At 34.3% G+C, this 23756-nt stretch overlaps 2 protein-coding genes and 1 long non-coding RNA gene across 3 annotated transcripts; 1 reads left to right on the forward strand and 2 right to left on the reverse strand.

Annotated features, from left to right (window-relative positions):
• Nucleotides 1–343: 343 nt before the first annotated feature.
• Nucleotides 344–10156, reverse strand: LOC118269333 (UDP-glycosyltransferase UGT5-like). Its single transcript, XM_035584392.2, has 5 exons — nucleotides 9992–10156; nucleotides 9659–9896; nucleotides 6450–7048; nucleotides 1919–2141; nucleotides 344–1102 (listed from the first exon to the last, which is right to left on the reverse strand). Exons 1-5 carry the CDS (start codon nucleotides 9992–9994, stop codon nucleotides 600–602), a joined length of 1566 nt encoding a protein of 521 aa, XP_035440285.2. The 5' UTR covers nucleotides 9995–10156; the 3' UTR covers nucleotides 344–599.
• Nucleotides 10157–11001: 845 nt separating this feature from the next.
• LOC118269464 (uncharacterized) lies at nucleotides 11002–11925 on the forward strand. Its single transcript, XR_004783116.2, has 2 exons — nucleotides 11002–11663; nucleotides 11738–11925. It is a non-coding gene; the product is annotated as an uncharacterized LOC118269464 (long non-coding RNA).
• Nucleotides 11926–15701: 3776 nt separating this feature from the next.
• On the reverse strand, nucleotides 15702–19861 carry LOC118269227 (UDP-glycosyltransferase UGT5-like). Its single transcript, XM_035584232.2, has 4 exons — nucleotides 19509–19861; nucleotides 18627–19225; nucleotides 16924–17146; nucleotides 15702–16617 (listed from the first exon to the last, which is right to left on the reverse strand). Exons 1-4 carry the CDS (start codon nucleotides 19747–19749, stop codon nucleotides 16103–16105), a joined length of 1578 nt encoding a protein of 525 aa, XP_035440125.2. The 5' UTR covers nucleotides 19750–19861; the 3' UTR covers nucleotides 15702–16102.
• Nucleotides 19862–23756: the final 3895 nt, after the last annotated feature.

Here is a 23756-nt window from a genome sequence, read left to right on the forward strand (position 1 = left end):
TCGTTTACAACTTCCATAACACGGATCTAATAAAACTATAAGTTATATTGCATATAAGAAAACGTTGGATGAATAATAATTTTGATTTGAAGTAGTGATGCGAAGCAACCTACAAAAATTAGCTTGGTTTGTAGAATAACACTATCGTGAGACTTACATTTTGTTTAAAAATATTGTTATACTTACATAAATGTTGAGAGAAGCTCTACTAGTTTCAGGTCACAGTGGGACTCTTTCTCATGGCGGCGATGTCGATAAATGAAGTCAATAAATCAGTTTCCTTTGACTAGGGCAAAAGTGTGTGTATTTAACAATAAATTATAGATACAAAAGAAAACCAAAATTAGATAACAATAACTTTATTTTTATACATAAAGTAATATTTTAATAATAAATAAACAACTCAATATGTATCGTGATTCAAAATAATCCAATACACCTAATAAAATATTTACAGATCGATAAACTTTCAATATAAACTACGGATCACAAGTTTGATATTTCAATGAAATATTAATTACTAAAGTATCGATAAGATTTGTGATTTATTACATTTATCTTACTTAAATATTAGTGTAGCGACAAAACTTTATCTTAAACTAATGTTTCTTCTGTTTTTTCGTTGATTTCGGTTCAAACAAACTTGAAATTAGCTTAAATATCTTCGTGATTACATAGAGAGAACCAAGTACTAGAATCAAAACGAAGGCGTATACATCTATCATTGTATAAGCAAACCAACTTAAGTCTAAAGCAGGATTCTTCATATAATGTGCTCCTTTATTCCTGATAACATATTCAATCCAAAACATGGCCGTTTCTAAGGCATCCATTGGTCTGTCTTTAAATCTTGTCGACAATTCTTTAGCTTTAACTCTATAAGATTCGTTAGTAAGCACCTCATGTAACATGTCTGAAAATGTTGCCTCATTAATGTCATGGTACTCCAAAATTTTCCCAAAGCCATAAGATTCGGCTTGCAACAAGTTGTTATACTGATCCGCGTAAATTGGAATCCCTATGATTGGAACTCCGTGGTAGATCGCCTCCTGCGTTCCTATTAAGCCGCCGTGGGATATAAACACTCTTACGTTCGGATGAGCTGTAAGAAACGTGGATAGAATCAGGAATTTTGTTTAGATTAATTTTATTTTTTAGCTTTGTAAGTAATTTATGTTGTGTGTGAAGTGAAAAATCAACGAAACTAAGCCCATTGTATAAATCTAGTTATCTATTTAAAGTTTACTAGGTAACCGCGATTGTTTTCCGCGAATTCGGGTGTTCGGTGAATAAATGGAACATCCCCGTATTATACTTATATATATTTCTGTACATTATAGCTAGGTTTGTACCATACAGATAAAGATTTGTATTGAGAATATGTTATAATACGCCTTGCTATATATATTATAGCTAGGTGTGTATGGCCATTACAATCTAGCGAAAAAAGGTCTATTATTTCATCATCATCATAATTTTAGCTAAAAGACTTCTCACAATGACTTTCAAAATATCCGACTGGAAGTGATCTGTTGCTCGTTGCGACCTCTATCAGGTCATCTGTCCAAATGTTATCAAAAAATTCCTATGACTAGCCGTACCAGTAATATAAATATTATTTACGTTATGTTAGTACTAAATATAATTATTATAAGCGTGGGAGAGCCATGCTTGGGCATGAATGGGCCAGCTCAACCCGGAGTGATACAACAGTCTTACAGAAAACCGGTGTGAACCAACGCTTGCTTTGTGTTTTACCGTTACCAGGCCCAAACCTCAAATCCCTAACCCTAAAAGGGCAACGCACTTCTAATTCCTCTGGTATTACGAGTGTCCATGGGCGAGCCAATCGCTTAGCTTACCATCAGGTGACCTATCAGCTAATCATGCCATCCTATCCCATAGAAAAAATACTTACATAAAATTTCCTTTTGTGGGAGCCATTTTCTTACAATCAGGTTGTCAGGTTTGTTTTCCAAATTATCGTCCTCCCATTTCCATAGAACAGTTTGTTTCAATTTCCTAAACACATTGAGGAATGCCCTCCTTTTCTCCTCAGGAAGCTCCGAACTGCGTACGTTTGAACCAAAGTTCATATACACGGCGCCATCCTTTGCGTTGTCTAATATCTTTTGTAGATCCTGTAAGATAAAAAAAATATAGAATAAAAATAATATATAAGAAATCTCCCGATCGATTTCGATCATGGTGTAACTACGCAGGAGATATTATAGTGCACAAGTGTATGTGCAAACACAGATGCACTCTTTGTTCTCTCACTCTCTAATCGCGCAAGACCAGACAACGAGACGGTTTTACGTGCTTTCTGAAGTATTACATATAATGGTGTATCACGGGTTTGAAACACAGCCGAACTTCCTGACTCTGGGCTAATAATGGTAAATTTACGCAAAACGCCGGAATCAAACCCGTATCACAATACACTGCAGCCGTTCACCCAACCAGTGCAACAACCGTGCAAAATTTTGTATAAATAAGCAGGTGTGTACTAACATACTTCTTAAACAGTCTATTATATAGCACCGTAGGATAAGCAAAGTCATCGCAAATAATATGGTTTACAGTTAAGTTACAATATTGATTTTTTTTTTTTTTTTGTTAACGTTGTTCTTCATCCTCGATTATTATCAATATTAACCCAAACAACTATTCTGGAGAATGTTTAATATTAAATATTCATTATTATTATTTAATTTTATGTAACACAATTAAGCAGAATCTACAATATTCATAAACACAGACAGCACGTAAATATACTTATATAAATAATCCAACAATGTTGCTTAATAAAACAATTTGTATTTAAATTTATTACAATATTGTTTAAAACATGAGTTTACTAACAAAATTTAAAGGAAGATAACCACAAAACTATAGAAATGTAATAGATAAAATCAGACATCGTCGTATCGTCACGCCTTTTATCTGCAAAGGGGTAGGCAGAGGTGCACATTACGGTGCCACTGTACAATGTACACCCACTTTTCACCGTTTGTATTATAAGTCCTATGTAATAGGGGCGAGCCTATAGCCAGAATCCGTGCTAGTACTGAGAAATTGTCGAAAATTTAAAGTCGCACTTGCGATGGCAACGAGGATTTTCGCAAAGTAACGCCTTATTCTATTCTATAACACGCTTTGAGTTTAAATTAAAAGGCCTAATAAAAAAAAAACATTAATTAGAGTATTTTGCCATAAGATGTCATTCTGTTAGTTTAAATAAACATACAAACATCTTTGTAAATAATTAACAAAATTCTATTATACTTAGAAAACAAGACAATAGAGTAAGGACAGCCCATAATTATTTGCAAGTTACATTCTAATTTGAGCCCAAAATAATAATGAACTAGAACTATTGTTGTTTGAACGTGGGTGGTATTCAAGCGAATAAGAAAACGATGTGTAATGTTGGTAATGATCTTAAATTGAACAATACAATGAATGTGGTAGGTACACAGCTTAATAGATGTCAATTTGTACGATTATATACCATTAGGTGTAGTACCTAAGGTACATAATTAAGTGTATTGTAAGATAAACACACCCGCTTATGTACAATTTACATTAATAATACTTAAAGTGTTTATGAGATGTTAACGTGACGAACTATCTGGAAGTCATTCTAGCGCGGGACGATAGCCTAATTATGTTCAGCAATAGATGTCGTATGGCTGATATGATGATAATTATAAATATATAAGGTGTTCTAAATGTACCTGCCACGGCTTTGTGTTTGAAGATAACAACCGTAAATATAAATGATTCACAATGTGAAGTTATTTTAATCAGTTCTTTTCATTGACGAAGCGACGCATTGTACGTATTTGTGAACCACGTTATGCAGAGTAGAGTCAAATGTATAATATTTAACTTCTTTATGTTCTCAAATTGAATTAACTGATCCGGGGTCGAAATTTCTTCACTATTGTAATTTTGAAACACAACAATACCTCCTATTGAAGCCGTGGCAGATACATTTAGAACACCTTATGTAAATAAATTAATAATACAAATAGCACGAGAGATTATCATCACTGCATGAACGATTCGATATAGACATAAGTGTACGCATACAACAAACAAACAAATTAAACATTTTTTTTTTTTGCGTTTATGTCGTCTTAGAGTTGTCACGCGGAAGTAATATAAGGTCTGGTTTGTAGGGCAATAAATCAATAGAGTGGTTATGTAACCATTCGACATATTTCATTATATAGGTATATATAAATCAATAGTTAATTAACTATTCTATTAATTATATTAATAAATCATTGGTTAATTAACCATTCTATATAGGTATATTCTACTAGTTACTTCCACGCGGTTTCACCCGCTCTGCTTGGCCCCTATTTGCGTGATGTTTAATAGCCTATAGCCTTTCTTGATAAATGCACTATCCAACACAAGAAGATTTATTAAATCGAGATTATTTGAATCGGACCAGTCGTTCTGGAGATTAGCGCGTTCAAACAAACAAATAAACAAACTCTTCAGCTTTATAATATTATATAGTATAGATTTATGTTTCATTATATAAGTAGATATAAATCAATAGAATGGTTAATTAACCATTGATTTATTGACCTACAAATCATTGATATTAATATCAATGATTGACTCGGTAATATACAAGCAAGATATTTATAAGCATTCTTACTATTGCAATTCCTATAGTGCGTAGATTTCTTATCAATAGGCGAATAGAATGTAAGACTCTTACTGACCTCAAAGAGCGACCAGACTCATGGTGCCTTTTTGAGATTATAATAGTCTAATAACTACTAGACCACCACAGGTGGGGCCCAGTAGAACTAATGCCCGATACCGAGTAAGGGAAGACTTAACAGGTTGGACTCCGGCCCAAAGAGCAGGAGTAAGAACAGGGTATTTTTTAGTCAGTAAGAGTCTGGCACCCCTTCTCGCGTCTCCCAAGGCGAGAGGAGTCGGTGGATGTATTTCCCCCTTAAAAAATACTTATTGACTAAAAACCACCCAGTTCCTATTCCTGTTTTGAGCTGCAGCCACAGTAACCCGTTATGTCATCGCAGTTCAGGATCTTGATACTATCATGACGAGACCTCTGATGGATCTCTGATAGTTTCTTAAACAAATTTAAAATTATACGCTATAAAAAAATATGTACTGAGAGACTGAGACCTCATGTTTTGTAGTCGCATCTGTATCCAGTAGACTAGACTATAGAAATAAGTACCAACTTTATATTAACTAGAAATGCACATTGTAGTCTTAAGCCTAATAAGTTAGGTACTACATGTGGTTTGGAACGGTGCCTAAAATGTTGAAATTGCACAGTTCTGCTTCCACCATAACGACAAAATATGTATTATAATTATCTTGAAAATTGAAATAAATTACTAACTAAGATACGCAGAAACTTAGCATCTATGTACTTTGTAGAAAAAGTACATAATTATGTGAACATATGAATTTTCTCTGCCTACACGACCGATATGAAAGTTACATACAAAAAACGCAACGTCACGCCTTTTATCCCCGAAAGGGTAAGCAGAGGTACACATTACGGCACGTAATGCTTATTACGTACAAAAAAATAATGCAATTTACATAGAATATTGATTTACTGTTATTCAAGAGCAAAATTGTTTTGTTTAACCTTGATATTAGATCATCAATGCTATAAAAATGAGAATAACTAGAATAAACTAGTATGTGTGTATATCATACTTATAGAATAGACTCAGTAGTACCTACTAGTACCTAACTCTACAGACGACTTATAAAGAAGTGATGATATTTTCGCGTGAACTACGCCGTGCCGTCTGTGGGATTGCGATTATATTTTTTATTTGATATTTATAAAAATCTAAATTGTTTTGCCCTTATCTATGCAAATGTGGCATTCAGATCTCGACCAAATATTAACATGATCTATACCTAACTAGTCTATTTATTATAGTAATAGTGAATGGAAATTTTTGGATTTGTGTCAGTTTAAAGGGATGATGTCATAAACCACATGAACTTTTCTTAACTAGACAAACCAAAAGCTAAGCTATTTTACTTTACATAGCTGTCATTATTTGTCGCATATTTTCCGGGGTGCACACAAGTATGGAAAAATGCGTCAGCTATGCGAGCTAAGCTAAACTAACTTAGCTTAGCTCTTGGTCTGCAACCGGTTTAACATCATAATAGATAACATTCAAGCCATTACAGTGATCTTCACGCTTGGCAGGCGGAATGAGGACCACAAATTCACAGTTTATAAAGTTTGGGTTTATCAGAAAGCACTGTCACTTGGTTTCTATTTAATAAGCAGTCCGTTAGATTGATCTCTTCTGACAATTACGGACAGTGACTAATGTGTACCACTCTACTCACCTCTTAGAACAGCAAGTTTTATTTTATGTTAGCACTATTAGGGCGTTTCAAAACTGACTTACCTCAGGTAACTTCGTATCACTCTTAGTGAGATGCACTCCACCAATTTCAACGACATTTGGAAGATAGGCAGCAGGCGTATCAAAACTAAAGTGTCCATTCAGCAGTATAAGGGAGGCATTCTTCTGCAAATCATACAGACTGGGCACTGGTTTTGGCAAATCTGGTAAATACTTCCTCACAAGTTTCTCTTGTTCTTCCAAGAACCAGAATCTCCAGTAAACGTATTCGTATATAGTGAAGTACCAGTTCCTCATTCTAGCCCAGAACGTCGTCGGATTTCTGACAGGCAAAAATTCTGAGAGGACTGTAGCTAACTGCAAGGGATTCCTTGCAACTATGTTATGTCGCATACAGTTACCAAACGTTGTCACTAAGACCATAGGAGCGTTGTACTTATAGGCTAGTACATTCATAGCTTCTTGGTAAAACTGTTCGTTTATCACTAAGTCGAATTTGGTATCTTCTTGTAACAGTCTTCTGATTTGCGTCGAGTTTAGAGTGAGTTCGGTAAACGCTAATCCTCCTTTCCATAGTACGTTCTCGTGGAATTTTTCTGCTGATATTTCTACCATTTGGAATACATTTGGTCGGCTGCCTCCTGTAAAATAATAAGGAGGTTAATTACCCCTACCAATGTACTTGGTCAAGTAGTCATAAGCTGGACTACCAAACAAGGTATCTGATTTTTTTATGGAACAAGCCGGAAAACGAGCTGACGGATCATCTGATGGTAAGCAATCGCCGCCGCCCATGAAACACCAGAGGCGTTACAAGTACGTTGCCTTTTGGGGGTTAAAAATTTAAGGGTTGTTGAGGAATCGGGGATTAAGAAGATTGGGAAGGGGTTTGGGCCTTCGATAACATTACTCACACAACGAAACACAACGCAAGCGTTGTTTCACTTCGGTTTTCTGTGAGACCGTGGTATCACTCCGGTCGAGCCGGCCCATTCGTGCCGAAGCATGGTTCTCCCACACTTAAAAGTTAAAGTTTTATTGGCTGTTTGTTTTTTTTATTCTTAACAATAATACGTGGTCTGGTATGTTATGCCTAGTGCATGGTATTTAATTATTATGCCCGTGTTCTACTTGTAACTCTTGACGTAAATGGCGGAAAGTGAATTATGGCTTATTCCACGTCCATGAGTAGTAAACCACTATGTTTGCATAGTGTTTGACGTATTGAGTAAGTATTATGTAGTCATTAAAACACATGAATTAACATCTTATTACATTGCTATTAAAACAACGCACTTATGTATGCCTTTTCGTAAGAGGACAAATAAAGTTGAACCTAAATACATCCTATCGACACCAGCAATTTATACTACGCTAACTCGAAATTTGGAAAAAACTTTTTTATGCCAAGTTGCTTAAAATGTGTGTTTACATACGTCATAAAAAAATTGAGAAGAAATATGCAAAAATAAGAAAGTTACAAATCTTATAAAACGCTAAGTAAAGGTACTTTTTGAAATCACTCGATTTTTATTACGCCAACTATTATTATTAGCGGAGTGTGCGCGAGGATCACTTTGGTCAAAGTCCGTGCAACACTGCACTAACTCATAGTTAGCGTAGTTTAGTGCGTTCGTGTGTATACTTGTTCGTTTGTAAAATGAACGACTTAGCGACTTTTACATAGTAAATACTTATGTGTTAACGTATTAATTAGTTTATTAATGGTACGTTGGCTATTCTTTTTGTAAGTAAGTACATGTTCTTTATAAAATATTGAAATATGCATCAGATGATTGATCATGCACTACGACCTCCCGTACTACACTACGCTAACATAAGGTAGACGTGTATAAGATGTAATTTTTTTGATGAATTACGTTTATATACGGCTAACTTGCGATAAATAAAAAAATATAAATAATTAAGAAAATATAAATATGAGATATTACAATGAATAAATTAAATATTAAGCATACCAAATTTCAAATAAGTATCTTAATTAATGTAAAAGTTATCACGTTTTTCCCTTTAAACGCCTCTACTGTAAAGTACGCTTTTTGAGTTAGCGCAGTATAAATTGCTGGTGTCGCTATGATAAAGTCGAAATTAAAATGATTAGGGACAATGTTGATTGAGAAATGTCCCCAAAATTTGTTTATACATATAAATGGATTCACTATTTTTAGAAGAGGAAAATTAATTGACGTCGTTAAATATGTAGTACGAGTATGACTTGCTATTTGGAGAAATATACAAGTGATATTGGTGTTATTGTTATTGTAAACCGGTCGTTAAATTAACATACAACGTAATAGTGATAAGTAATTAATATAAATAATCATATGAAGTACCGAAATACTTAATACTATCTTGAGCATAAATTTTATCTAGAGGTTGAAATGATAAAATGAGGGAAATGCATAATTTTGTAGGTATGAATGAAATATTTTATAATAACCAGTGGAAATATTTGTTAACATAATAATATGCTTGGTATTTTTCCTGGTGTTTGGTGATAAGCTCAGCCCATTAAACTGGTAACATAAAATGTGCAAAAGTGACAATCATTACTTCAACTATGAAAATTAAAAGACATGTGCCTGATATTAGGTTTATCTAAAATTGAAGATTTCCATGTCACCATGGCTTTATCAATTTTTAACAAATTTTATACGCGTTTTCAGTAGGTCTGAGAATCGGCTACTATCTATTTTCCATACCTCTAAGTGGTAAGGGTTGTTCACACTTAATTTGTTTTAATTTTTTGACGATATAAATTATAATGCAAAACAACGTTTGCCGGGTCATCTAGTGTCACATAAAAATCGAAAACTAGACAGAGCTTCTAATCTATATAATAGAACATCAGCATGCCCACGCGCCTCAAAGAGCCATCAGATCACCACAGGTGGGGCCCAGTAGGGCTGGTGCCTGTTTCAGAGCTGCGGACTGCCTAGCGGGTTTACCGGTGCTTCGGCTTGAATAGCAGAGGTAGGAATAAGGTGATTAGACAGTTAAAGTCTGACACTCCTTCTCGCCTCGTCCAAGGCGGGAGAATACATTTGATGATATTTTCCCCATAAAAAGACCTTAGAGAATTATAGAACATTGAAAATTCAAAAATTAAATTACCGAAAATACACTTTCACAGAAACGCACTCGAGACGTCTTACTCAGTAGTCAACTACCTATACGATGACCCAATTTCAAAAGCAGTCAAATAAAAAAATACTAATTAACAAACTTACCTATCACATCCCAGATTTCCTTTTCATCCACCATGTATTGATGGTAATTTGGTGGTGGATTCTCAACCCTATGGCCAGTAATCACAGTCACATTATGCCCCCTTCGAGCCAACTCCAAACCAATAGGTTTTAGCATAATATAGTGAGATTTTGAAGTAAAAGGGACCACATATAAAATGTTAGCGGACTCACAACATTGAAAAAGAGCCAAGAAAGATAAGATTATTTTTAAGGCGTCCTGAAAAAAAAGGGAAATATATCATAATTCTATATATGTTATAATTATATAAAGTTTTTATTACAATTGTAGAATACACGCTGTAAAGCACGCACCATTTTATGTGTACCAAGAAAAAAACTTATTTCAAAAAATTGCCAGTTTCGCGTAACCTGATATTCATCAGACTACTCACTATTAAAGAACATATCGTACTGAGGGCCGCGCGTTAAAATTCGCCATACTCTATACATGTACCTACTCACATACTAAGATAATTATGTTTTTACTATGATACGTTTTAGAGTTACTTCACAATAGGACGGACCGATATTTTTGCCGTCAATCAGCTATCGGCTTTATTGTTTAACCTTTATGTTGCCAATTTGATTAAACGCAAATACTCAATTTGCGCCACCTCCATTCAAAATTCGCTTCGGTAATTTCTGGCACTTTTTTAAGAGGAGAAAATCATCCTATGACTCCCGCCTGTGGCGAGACGTGAGGGAGTGTCAGACTCTTACTGACTTAAAACCGTCCCGTTCCTACTCCGGCCCTTCGAGCCGGAGACCCGGTAGACCGCAGCTACGGATCAGAAACTAATGTACACTAGGCCTTAAACACGTATGTTATTTGCGAGAACTTTCGAAAGTTGATAAGTAATACAGGAATATCTAGTTATTCTAAAATCTTCCTTATAAACATAAGGTATATAAACATAGCATAGATTTAAATATACCTATTTTATTACTAGACATCACGTTGTTTATATTAATAAGGCGACCTATGAGTTCCAACTTTTTATAGATGTGCGTTTTTAAATAATCTGTTTTAGGGAAGGTCGTGCAAGAACTGTTTATGCTGTTCATAGTGCGTTACTTATATATTTTTTTCCTTATTTTTCTTTTTTAAAAAAACGTTGTCCCATTTTAGGATTTTCTCCTGTGTCGTGGGTGCGTTTACAAACATACAAGTTCACAATATACACATGACACCCAGACCCGAAACAACAATTTGTGCATCACACAAAGAGTTGCTCCGTGCGGGAATCGAACCCGCTACCCGTTGAGCTGTAGCCAGTTGCCCAGCCACCGCACCAACCGTGCAATCATAACTGACTATAAGTAAAAAATAATAAAAACGTCAGTCATCTTTTGAAAGCATTGTCTTAATTCAAGAAATCTATGTAAACTATAACGGTCTTACTAATAAAAATATATTAAACAACTGTTTAACGTCTGATTACTTATTCAGTGTTTAAGGCGTGAATAGCTAGATATACACTACTTTACTAATAAACAGTGTGTAAGCCTTGAGTAACTATTTAATTGTTATAACACTAACTACTGGTAACATTTTGAGAAGTGTTCCGAAACCTTAAAACGTTAAAAACACCACACATTTCTATTTCTATTTTTCTTTCATATTTACATGATTTTATTTACCAGTCACTAGAAAATAAGAAATTGAGGACTTCTGTTTATTACAAAATATTTTCAGTATACATACATGTAGATATTTAAATTATTTTATTTTACATTTTCCAATCGGTAAAATGTCATCTATAATTAAGAACATGTTTTGAACGCGCTTTGAAACGTCAAATGTCATTTTCCGCAAGAAATGTAAAAAGATAAATACAAACACAGGTCATGTTGTTTTTCGTATTTATATTTCATATGCATTAATTTTATTATTGATAACAATGGGAAATGGAGTTGTTTGTATCGTAGCAATGAACAGAAAGCGTGCTACTAATAATTGGGATCCCTTGTGATTGGGTTTAAAGTAAGTATTATTTTCCAAATTCTGCTCCAGTTAAAAACCTATATATTTTTTAAATTACTACCTATTTGTTTCAGCATAAGGATGAGCAGATGATAAGAAATCAATTTCACAATGAGAACTGTCGTAGACTGAAAATGAGGTAACAAAGAAACACATGCTAAAAGCCTATGAGTGGACACGAGCTGAACAAGAGCTAAGAAATTAAAAATAACAAAATATTTGACTAGAAACTCAAATAAATAAAATACATTCTCAGTATAAACTTGTCCTTTTATTTTAAGGAAATGTTTGTTAAAACTGTGTTCTTATAAACAATTGTCTTGCAATTTGTCCAGTAATATCGTATGATGCCTGACTCTGTTGTTGATGAAATGGTGGCTGATTACCAGTTTCAAACATTTATAGAATTTACAGTACAGCAAGAGGAAGTAAATGTTTAATTTTTGACTCTTGCCATGTATGCTGGTTGCATCGTCTTGTACTTCTTACTGCGCCCATACCCTGAGAGCAACACAAACTTGAAGGAGCTTCAAGTTTGTGTAGCACAAAGAAGCCGCCAGCCAACCTTCTTTGTTTGTTCTATGTCTTCTCGGATCAAGTCCACCACTTCTCTGACATATCTCTTAGTAAACCTGTATTTACCTTTACATTCATCTTCTTCGAAAAAAAGGCATCAAATACGTGTTCTATAAGGTTTTAGTAAACCTGTATTTATGTTTACATTCATCTTTTTCGAAAGAAAAGAAATCAATACGTGTTTTATAAGGTTTTGTCTTTCTTGGTCGTTCCTCATTGTCCAACTCAAGAATATTAAAATGGCGCAGATATTCGAAATAATCCATAATAACCACTAAATTAAAATATGTTATGAGATAAGCCACGACAATAAGTTATTTGTTGGTTATTCACACGCTAAACAAGCTTATTTGACTGAATAAGGATTGTGTAAAATGTCATACACTTATACAACTGTTATAACGGGTGTATAAGATGACAACCCCTATACATTGATTATTAGTAATGAATATGCTATAACACGTGTATACAGCGTGTATACAGTGTGTATAAATATTTATTAGTAAGACTGTAAAATATTAAAATTTTCGTTAAATGAACAAACTTACGAATAAATCATTTAACTATATTATAACTTTTGTGAGACATTCTAAATTAATTATTATGTTTTTCGACTTACTCACGTACCTAATTATTTGACGAGAAACTCGACTAGTTTCTTCTCAATCTTGTGTTATTCACAGTTAGTCAAAATATACTAACAACAAAACATCAAGAATTTCTTGATTAAATAAAGTTAGATTGAAGAGTGGGCGTTTGTCTTCCGATCAAAGGCAGACTGGTAGGTTTCAAACTTTTGACTGACAAACGATCTTTATCAGAAAGGAATCTCTCTAATGTTTAGTATAACAATAATAATGAAGACACGAGGTAATGTTACTAACTTATAAATAACATTTTAACTTTGTAATTAATTAAGGAAATGCCAACCGCTTTTTGTACAACAAACCTTTTTGTAATACCAACGTATTTTATACTACCTACGTACCTAATTATGTTATTTCCAATTTTCTAAATATAAAGTACATCATTATTCTCCGAATTTGTTTAGATGTATAACTGGATTTTACCTGTGGTTTTGCTCATGTGGATTCTGTGTAACTATATGTTGTGACTTGCTACCTGGTGTATTGGCACAAATTCTAGACTCCATGCTGCTACTGTTGCTGTGGACTGCCTAGCGGGTTACCGGAGCTCCGGCTCAAAAAGGATGAGTAGGAACGGACCACCTCGATGACATTGCTATTCCCCCCTCCCCACCCCCCAAAATACTGCATTCGCGACCACTTCATTAACGGATATCTATAAACCATTTTTTTTTAATTTCATTCTTTAACCATTTACACAAGCTATCGTAGCTTCTTAACTAAATATTTAAATGACCAATACAGTACCTATATAAAAATAAACATTATCTTTCCAACATTTCATATGAACGTCCTATTTTAGCTTCCGTGTTGCTTATAGACTTATGTCGTGTGCTCATTAGTGAGTCTCGGCCAGTTTCTCATCCATTTAAAGTCAAGTTCCTGTATTTAATAACGTCAGTTGTTATCAAGACTCCAAACAGACATGCGTGGGCCTAGAAATGAGTTTCGTGGCGGCGCTAGTGTAGTTTTAAGTCTCCTATGTCATTAAAAATTGTTAAAAAGGTTTTGTCTCTGTTCTATGCATTCAGGGATTCGAAGATGTAACTGCCGTACTCAGAGTCATTTAATGATAACTTAAACTATTCCTTAGTAACGATTTTGTTCCGAAAACAATTGCTAAGGACTGGGTTAAGTAACTATTCAATGACTCGGAGTACGGCGGAAAGATTTACTGTAAGAAAATGTGATGCATAAAAATGTTATTGTTAAATGTAAACCATTACGAACTACTAACAAAATTAGGTTTAGGTTAGGGTTAGGTGGGTAACAAATACTTTTTTTTATAAATGTACTCATTAAAGAATATATCTTAATAATGCCGGGTAAGGGTTGGGATTCCCGGGTCGGGCTAAGTATTACTGGACTTTTAAGGGTTTTCGAAAAAAATCCCAGAATATGGCCATAGACTCACCCCCTATTACATGGGTATACATTGCATAGTGGCATTATGTGCCGTAATGTGCACATCTGCCTACTTCTTCTGGGATAAAAGTCGGGACGATACTAATCTGGTGATCTGTAATTTTACCCTCCGGGAAAAAGCAGTGACAATCTCTTATTCGAAATTCAAATGTAAATTCTGTGCTAATTAACACGGATTTTTGTTATTACGATACATATACCATAAAGGAGGTTGAATTCCCACCATGGGACTAATAATACAACTGGTCAAAATCTCTTACCCTTTAGAAAAAGCAACAAAGCAACCTGCATTCTATGCCATTATTATAAAATACATTTTACAAGTTAACGACCCAATTTAAGGGAAAGGTCGTCCCAATGAATAGTCCAAAATATCTATTATCACATTCCCTTTAATTGTTATCCAGTCTCATATCCATATAATTGTATTTAAACAATGGAGGATCTCTTTAGTCGAAACAATTTGTTGGCTGAAGATGATAATAAGATTAGGGACGGTTTGGGCAAGAAATATTCGTATTTAACATAACTGGACACAGTCCCTTGGCCCTTGTTCGAAGAAATAACGTCCTAATGTCGGTATTTGACCATTGTTTTTGTTATATCTATGTTAATTAAGTTTAATTTGTAGTAACATTAGAAGGATGTTAATCTGAATTGAGATTTTGTTGCGAACAATTTTATTTCATTCATTGCCGTAGTGATATTGTTTCTATGAAGTGAGTTTTTATAATAACGCCATCTAGTAAAGTTGAGACGAACTACACAGTTACGCTTCTTGGAAACAGGCGCCTAGCGCCTTTAATAGTTAAGTACAGCAATGTATAACGTGTTTCGGGTGAATTATTATTATTATTGCCAATAATATGTACTAATTTGAATGATACAATAATCGTACGGAGGTATGAATCTAAAATAGTTATTTAACTTAATGCGTTTAACTTGATTATACTAGTAATTCCGAGGAATTCCACATTTTTAACTATCTGCAAGTAATTAATAGCTATTAATAATACTAATATTTATAAATAACGTTATAATGAGTAAAATAACGATTAAAATTTAATTATTACATAAAAAAGTGTGGGAGAGCCATGTTTCGGCACGAATGGGCCGGTTCGACCGGAGTGATACCACGGCCTCACAGAAAACCGACGTGAAACAACGCTTGTGTTTCGTTGTGTGAGTGAGGTTACCGGAGGCCCAATTCCCCCTTCCCAATCTTCCCAATCCCCGATTTCCAAACAACCCTTAAATTCCTAACCCCCAAAAAGCCGGCAACTTGTAACGCCTCTGGTGTTTCAAGTGTCCATGGGCGGCGGCGATTGCTTACCATCAGGTAATGCGTCTGCTCGGTTACCGTTTGTGCTTCATAAAAAAATATACCAAAGATATTTTAAAACTTTAATTTAAGTGTTTTAATTCCAAAATCCATTAACTAATAATCTAATAAAATAAATACACGTTTATAATACTAATAACCCAGTCCCATTAATAAGCTAATTGAAATTATGAAAAGACGCACTTTTTGGGCTTAACTACAGGGCTTATTTCGTTAACTTTTCGTATATTGTCACCTAAGATGATAACAAATAAGTATGTGGTTTAAATTAAGTCCTATGAGTTTTCTACAAAACCTTCGGGTTACATTGGAATTAAAAACAACAATACACAAGAATTTTGACATTTAAACATTTATAATATACATTTTTATTAATTTATATAAATAATAATTAGCACTGCGATCATAATTAGTTAATTGTACAACTGCCATTAATAATTGCATCCCAATTATAGATACTTTGGTTTACGATAACCGAGAGCAATTCTCACGAAGAATTGACATTGGCTAACAAATTTCCACAATTTGTTAATTACGTAACATAATAAACCAAACACGATTAGAAGAAAAGCGTAAACATCCAACATATTATATGTTATCCAATTCATATTTAAAGATGGACTCTTAATATGGTCAGCTCCCTTATTCCTGATGACATACTCGATCCAGTACATAGCTGTGTCTAAAGGCGACATCGGTCTGTCTTTGAATCTTCTGGAAAGTTCTCTAGCTCTCGTCAAATACGAATCATCTTTTAAGAATTCGTGTAGTATTCGTTCAAGATTTTCTTCATTAATATCGTGGTATAGGAGTGTAGTGCCTGTACCAGCTTCTTCTGCTTTTATTAAGTTCTTGTACTGATCTCCGTAGACTGGTATTCCTATTATTGGTACTCCGTGGAACACTGCCTCCAATGTGCCAATTAGACCTCCGTGGGAGATGAACACTTTTATATTGGGATGTGCTAAAATAATTAGAAAATCGTAAGTCATGGCATTCAATATTCTTTGATAGTATAGACATTTCTAAAGTCAGAATCGATGAAATCCACAGATGGATGTTATTATTACACTGATCAAGATAGGATATTGAATTTGAAAAAAAAACATGCATTATAAAAAGTACTCCTTAGTAGACGTCACACATAAAAATTGCGTCTATATACATTAAAAAAAGAACAAAAGCAAATTCATATAATCGAAAGCAAAAGCTGACACAATACAACCAAAAATAAAGTTCCATTAAAAAAATAACTTGAAATACGACTTACACAATATCTCCTTTTGGGGCATCCATTTCCTAACTACAACATTATCCGGCTTCTCATCTAGACTGTCAGCTTCCCATTTCCAAAGCACCGTTTGGTTCAATCGCTTGAAAACGTTGATTAAAGCGTTCTTTTTTTCTATCGGCAATTCTGAGCTTTGTACATTTGATCCGAAATTAACATATACCACTCCCTCAGTTGCGTCATCTAGAAGTTTTTGGAGATCCTGGAAGAGATTTAAAAAAAAAAAAGAATAACATATCTAAAATTCTAAATTCTCCTATATAAACTGCCGGACAAGGGGTCTCTGGTTCGATTCCCGGGTCGGGCAAAGTATTATTGGGCTTTTATCGGGTTTTCGAATTTCTCAGTAGTAGCAGTCGCAGTAGTCAGTTCGCAGTCTCACGAATTGTGCCCAGTAAATGACACCATGGCACCTTCACATGGAACTTAAAACACAAATGGTGAAAAGTGAGTGTACATTGTATAGCGGCATTACGTGCCTTAGTGTGTACCTCTGCCTTCGGGGATAAAAAGGCGTGACTTAAATTCTATATTCTGCTTTCATACTATATTTTAAATCGAAAAATTGTAAGGACGAAAGCAGACATAGCCAGATACTAATGAATGTAGAACAGCAAAACGAATCTAAATAAAACTTTTAAGGTCACACAGGCTATCTGGTATTTCTGGTAATTCTGATACTAAGCTATTTATAAATAAATATCATAACACAGACGTTATAAAAATATAAGGATAGAATTTTTAAACTTGATGATTCGAATGTACACATAGCAAAGACAATTACAGAGGCAGAGGTGCACATTACGGCACGTAATACCGCTATACAATGTGTACCCACTTTTCACCATTTGTGTTATAAGTCCCATGTAATAGGGGGTGAGCCTATTGCCATATCCTGGACACAATTCCAGACTTCGTGCTACTACCGAGAAATTTTCGAAAATCCGAAAAAAGCCCAGTAATACTAATTTGCCCGACCCGGGAATCGAACCCGAGACCCCTTGTTTGGCAGTCGCACTTGCGATCACTCGACCAACGAGGCAGTAAAAATAATCTACTAGATGGATATTAAAATAAAAATTAGTCATCTACCGTACTGCTATTGCCTACTGCACAAAACACCTGGTACCGCAGCGAATCAGTTAATTGAATATACACTGAATAATTTCATCTGTAACGCATTCGTCAATTGTCATAAAGTATTGACATGCGTCATTTGTCGAGTGATGTGTGTCTGGCATAGAATAATCTAGCTTTTTTTGAGAGACAGAAATATTTCTGTGCTACGGCTACTACGGCGTAGCACTCTTTAGCTTTACTACTGCGAATTAACATTTCTAAATTTTTGAGCTATATGATAGATAAAAAATGCTAATCTAGTATTTTTAATTGAATGGCGGACCAAACATAATTTCGTGATTCTTTCATACTTTCCTATTTTTCCATAAATGAGAAACAAAATACACTAGCAATACAATCGATTTTTAGTTTCCATTCCGCTTATAAATGTATTTATAGCATGTGGTGGTAGGGATGCAACATAAATGCACACACACGACATGCACCTCTGCATGAGCGATATAAAATACGTCTATAAGGTATATAATCGATTGTATTGTTAGTGTAGCATGGATTTTCGCAAAGTAACGCCTGATTCTATTCTATAGAAAAAAAATACTCACATCTGGTAACTGGGAATCACTTTCCTTGAGATGTATTCCGCCAATTTCAATAATATTGGGTAGAAATGCCACTGGAGATTGGAAAGAGAAGTGACTGTTCAAAAACAACAGCGACGCGTTTTTCTCCATATCATATAAACTGGGAACAGGTTGCGGTAGGTTGGGGATGTACTTCCTCACCAATTCTTCTTGTTTTTCCAAAAACCAATACCGCCACCAGAAATAATCATACACATTTAAGTACAAATTCCTCAGCCTTCCCCAGAAACTGGTAGGATTCTTCGCGTCCAAAAACTCAAAACTCGTAGTTGCTAATTCTAAGGGATTGCCGGTTATCAAGCTATGCTTCATACAATTCACCATGGTTGATATTAAAATCAATGGAGCATTGTACTTGTGAGCTAGAGCGTACGTGGCTTCTTGGAAAAATAACTCGCTGATCACTAAATCGAAGGTTCGGTTTTCTGCTAGTAGCGATTGTACTTCGGGGGATTTCAATGATCCCTCCGTCAAAGCTAATCCACCTTTCCAAAGAATCTCTCTGTGTAACTGTTCTGCGGAGTACTCTACCAATGTGAAGATATTTGGCCGTTCTCGTCCTGAAAAAACACACGTTACTATCATTGTAATGGAAGTTTATGTAATAATAAAACTAGCTTCTCCCAGCGGCTTTTCCCTAGGATAAAAAGTATCGTATGTGTTATTCCAGAGCAAAATTAGTAAGATTATATAATATCTTAAACTTATTTTTACGCCAAAAAAAATATAAAAATCACTATATTATATTTATAACATAGTTGCCGGTCATTTTTTTATTTCATTATTATAACCCGAAGCTTTTGAGTTTTTTTTTTGTAATAAAATACATAAATGATGTCTTACCAAGAACGTCCCAAATAGTTTTATTGCTGACCATGACTTGATGATAATTTGGGGGATGATCAATTTCTCTGTGAGCTGTAAGAACAGTAACGTTATGACCCCTACGAGCTAACTCGAGCCCCACTGGCCTTTGCATAATATAATGCGACTTCACTGAATAAGGAATAGCGTATAAAATATTAGCTGTCTCACAAAATGTCGCGATTGTTAGAACAAAACCTAACTTCAAAATTCCCAACATGATGACTACAAAAATACCATAGAAATATAAATTAAATTAAAATACTAATATATAATTAATGTCTAATACTAATTTTAATGATTGGTTGACGACGCCGTTTGTCGTACGCGACAATGACAGCCCCTGTTATGACACCGGTATTATATAGGTATATCTTCATTCAAATTTGTTAATTATTTTTAAATCATGCTGTATTATGAAATGTCTGTTTGTGTGTTTGTAAAGTTTTATTATAACCTCACTTCAGAAACATATGGCGACAAAATAATTTATGTCCACTAAGACAATATATTCTTCATGTAGTATTAACATAAAAATCCAAAATATAATTTTCTATTTAAATAATTTGCTGAAACTTGCCCCAATTTAGAATAGTCCTCATGACTCACTAATTAATTTGAGACCATTTCTTCGACACAAAGGTAACAGTGGTACTTTTTTTTGGGGGGAAATCATTTAACAACTTCCCGTTCCCGGGAGTATTATACTCTTACTGACTAAAAACCACCCGTTCCTTCTCCTGCTTTGAGCCGGAGCTCCGGTAACCTGCTACGTTGCTCGCAACACCGGATCTGGCAACGCACTTATAATGCATCTGGTACTTCAGGTATCCATGGACGGCAGTGATTGCTTACCATCAGGTGATCAGTCTGCCCGTTTAATAAAAAAAATCTTAATCTTATTGCCTAAGTTGAGTATATTATATGTATAGAAGATATAGATGTACAGACAGCATACGATTTTATTATATGTATAGATGTAGTCTTAACATTTCAAAAAATAATTCTATCTATTTAAAAATTTGCTGAAACATGCGTCAACATCAGAATAGTCACCTAATTTAGAATAATCCTCATGACACACTTATTCATTTGAAGTTACCATTTCTTCGACATAAAGGTAAGAGTGGTACTTTTTTTTAGGGGGAAAATCATCCAATAATTTCTACCACCCGTTCCTTCTCCCTTGAGGCGAGACCCGGTAAACCCGCAGCTCTGCAACGCACTTTTAATGCAGACGCTGCCTATTTTGTAGTATGATGTTGAAGATTTTCAGTTAGAAATTAGAATTTGATTAAACATTTTATACTTACCTACCACGCAAGCAAATCCCTTGTGTGAGTAGAGAGTGTAAATAACTTCAAAACATGTATTACTTTAAATTAATTTAGTTGTAAAAATATACCTAATACTATTTATTTGAATAACATAAATTATTCATTTCTTTTTGTAGGTTTTAATTAAGTTTCCCTATTTCAGATTTTTACCCCTCCGCGGCCGCATTCAGACCTCAAGCGTCAAAAGTTACGGAAGGCGCGAACAAACTTTCACCCCCTAGTTTAAGGGGTTGGGGGTAAAAGTTCCAAGTTTTAGAATTTTTTTGGTTTCAATTACCTAACAAAATTTTCCATAATATATTTGATAGGCTCTTGACACTTGTTTCTGTATCAATTGTAAAAACAAGCTATGCAATTGAAACTTTAGACTTTTTACATGTCTGATTGTCTGTTTGTGGCATTATAACTCATATCAATTTTATTTAACGCTTTTTTTTGGCGGGCAACATTTTACATCATGATGATTATTTGTTTTCTAAGACGCAAACTTCAAACCTTCATTTAATGAAAAGAGCATACTCTTTAATAGATGTCTTTTTTTTTCCAAAAAAGGGCGGTAAACCCGCAGCTCTGGATTTTAACAGACGCTGCCTATTCTGTAGTATGATGTTGAAGATTTTCACTTAAAAATTAGAATTTGATTAAACATTTTATATTTACAGTTTTTAAAATGGATTAAAAACCCTTGTGTGAGTATAGAGTGTAAATTACTTTAAAATATGTATTACTTTAAATTAATTTAGTTGTAAAAATATACCTAATACTATTTATTTGAATAACATAAATTATTATTGAATTGTTTTTCATACGTGACAAGGCAATGAACTTGAAACACATGCCATGAAAAATATGGTTTCAATTACCTAACAAAATTTTCCATAATATATTTGATAGGCTCTTGACACTTGTTTCTGTTTGTAAGAACAAGCGAAAAGCAAATTTTCACATGTCTGATTGTCTGTTTGTGGCATTATAACTCATATCAATTTTATTTAACTTAATTTTTTTAAACATTCTACATCAAGATGATTATTTGTTTTCTAAGACGCGGTCGGTAGCTATTTTAATTTGATTTTTAAAAGTTCGATATTCTGTTTTGTCTACATTGTTTTAAAATATTCCCTTCCAATCTGTTGTTACCATAGACTCAGGAGATAACCCATAAATTGTTTATTTTTTATATTTATTTACAATTTTATTAGACTATCGCAAAAGCACTACCTTATTTTTGACAAAGGTAAATTATCTAATGACTTCTCCCGCCTTGGGTGAGGCAAGAGGTAGTGGCAGGCTCTTACTGACTAAAAACCACTCTGTTTCTTCTCCTGCTTTGAGCCACTACCACCCAAAGTGAGGTTAATGTTCAGTAAAAAATGTCATCAGCATGATTATGTAGTTCATGATATTGCACGTGTATACTTTCGATGATTCGTCATTTTTTATTTATATATCAGTACATATTTTAATACGAAAATGATATAGTAATTTAAATGACATAAAACGTTTAAATTCAACCAACTGTTATCTGGTACACGTGTAAGATTATTTTGAAAACAAAAAACTACGCGATGAACGTCAGTAAAGTCAAATAATATTACAATGATAATGTCTATTATTAACCACAGCGGCAATTAAAAATAGTATATCATATACTGGCTTATACTTAACCGGATTTAGTTTATAATTGGTACCTGCCCTTAACTCTTTTATCTCAAACATTTGAAAATCTGGGAGATTTCTTAAAAATAAATAATTTGCCTCCTTTAAACCGAGAGGAGTGGAATGTTCGAAGGTAGGGAGGCCTTTGCCCTGCAGTGGGACGATCATGGCTGAAATGTAATCTATCTATCTCGTTGGCCAAGTGGTCACAAGTACGACTGATGAACCAGAGATTCCCGCGTTGGGGTCTCATCGCATCCCTGGGTCTCTTTTTGGATACGAAAAATTTCTTACTCACTTACTTTTTACATCCTTTTTTATTTCAGGTCACAGGTAAATAACATGAGTATTATAGAATTTGTATTTATAAATACCACCCTATCAAGTATAAAAATAACACATGAGACTTCCTTTTCATTTCAATTAACAAATTATAATAATGAGGATTAAGCTAATTAATGACATAATTAAAACTTGCTTTGCCCAAATTAATGTTATAGTGATGAAATTGAACACGCGCTTATATCACTTTTTAAGATGTCCTAATAGGCAAACTTAGGATGTTTTTCCACCATAGATGTTTTACATTGCTGTGCGTTTGGCTTCTACCAATCATTCATTGGTACACATAGCTTAGCACTGGTGGAAACAGACTCAGCTAAGCTATGTTTTTTTATATGGAAATATGCCTGCTATGGATGTATGCTATGGCTTCTCTATTATCGATACATCGCATACTCGAGCAGCGCATCTTTCTCGGACAGCTACTTTGCGGCAGCGCATCTTCGTAACACATAGTTTCTCGCACAGCTACATAGCTTAGTATCAATGGAAACGATCACATAGTTTCACAGCTAAACATCTGTTGCATACATATCTCTGGTTCACACTCATATGTTAATTTATTAGCACATTTGTAAAATATGTTTTTTCCAGCTATGATGTGTCTCTAAACTAGATTAATATTTTCATTAGCTTCTGCCTGCAGCTTCGCCCGCTTCTCTCCAAACCATAATCTACCCCATCCAAATTTAATTCCGTTCCCTTCAACAGTTATAGTTTACAAGGAGTAACAAACATACAAATTATCGCATTTATAATATAAGAATAATTACGTGAATGAGTGACATCGCAGTCACAAATATTTACATCATTGCTAGTATTCTTTACGCTGAAACAAAACGCCTATAGTTTATCTTAAAGCAATTTGTCTTTTATACAATTGCTAAAC

The sequence above is a fragment of the Spodoptera frugiperda genome, chromosome 2 (genome assembly GCF_023101765.2).
Source record: "Spodoptera frugiperda isolate SF20-4 chromosome 2, AGI-APGP_CSIRO_Sfru_2.0, whole genome shotgun sequence".
Taxonomy (NCBI): domain Eukaryota; kingdom Metazoa; phylum Arthropoda; class Insecta; order Lepidoptera; family Noctuidae; genus Spodoptera; species Spodoptera frugiperda.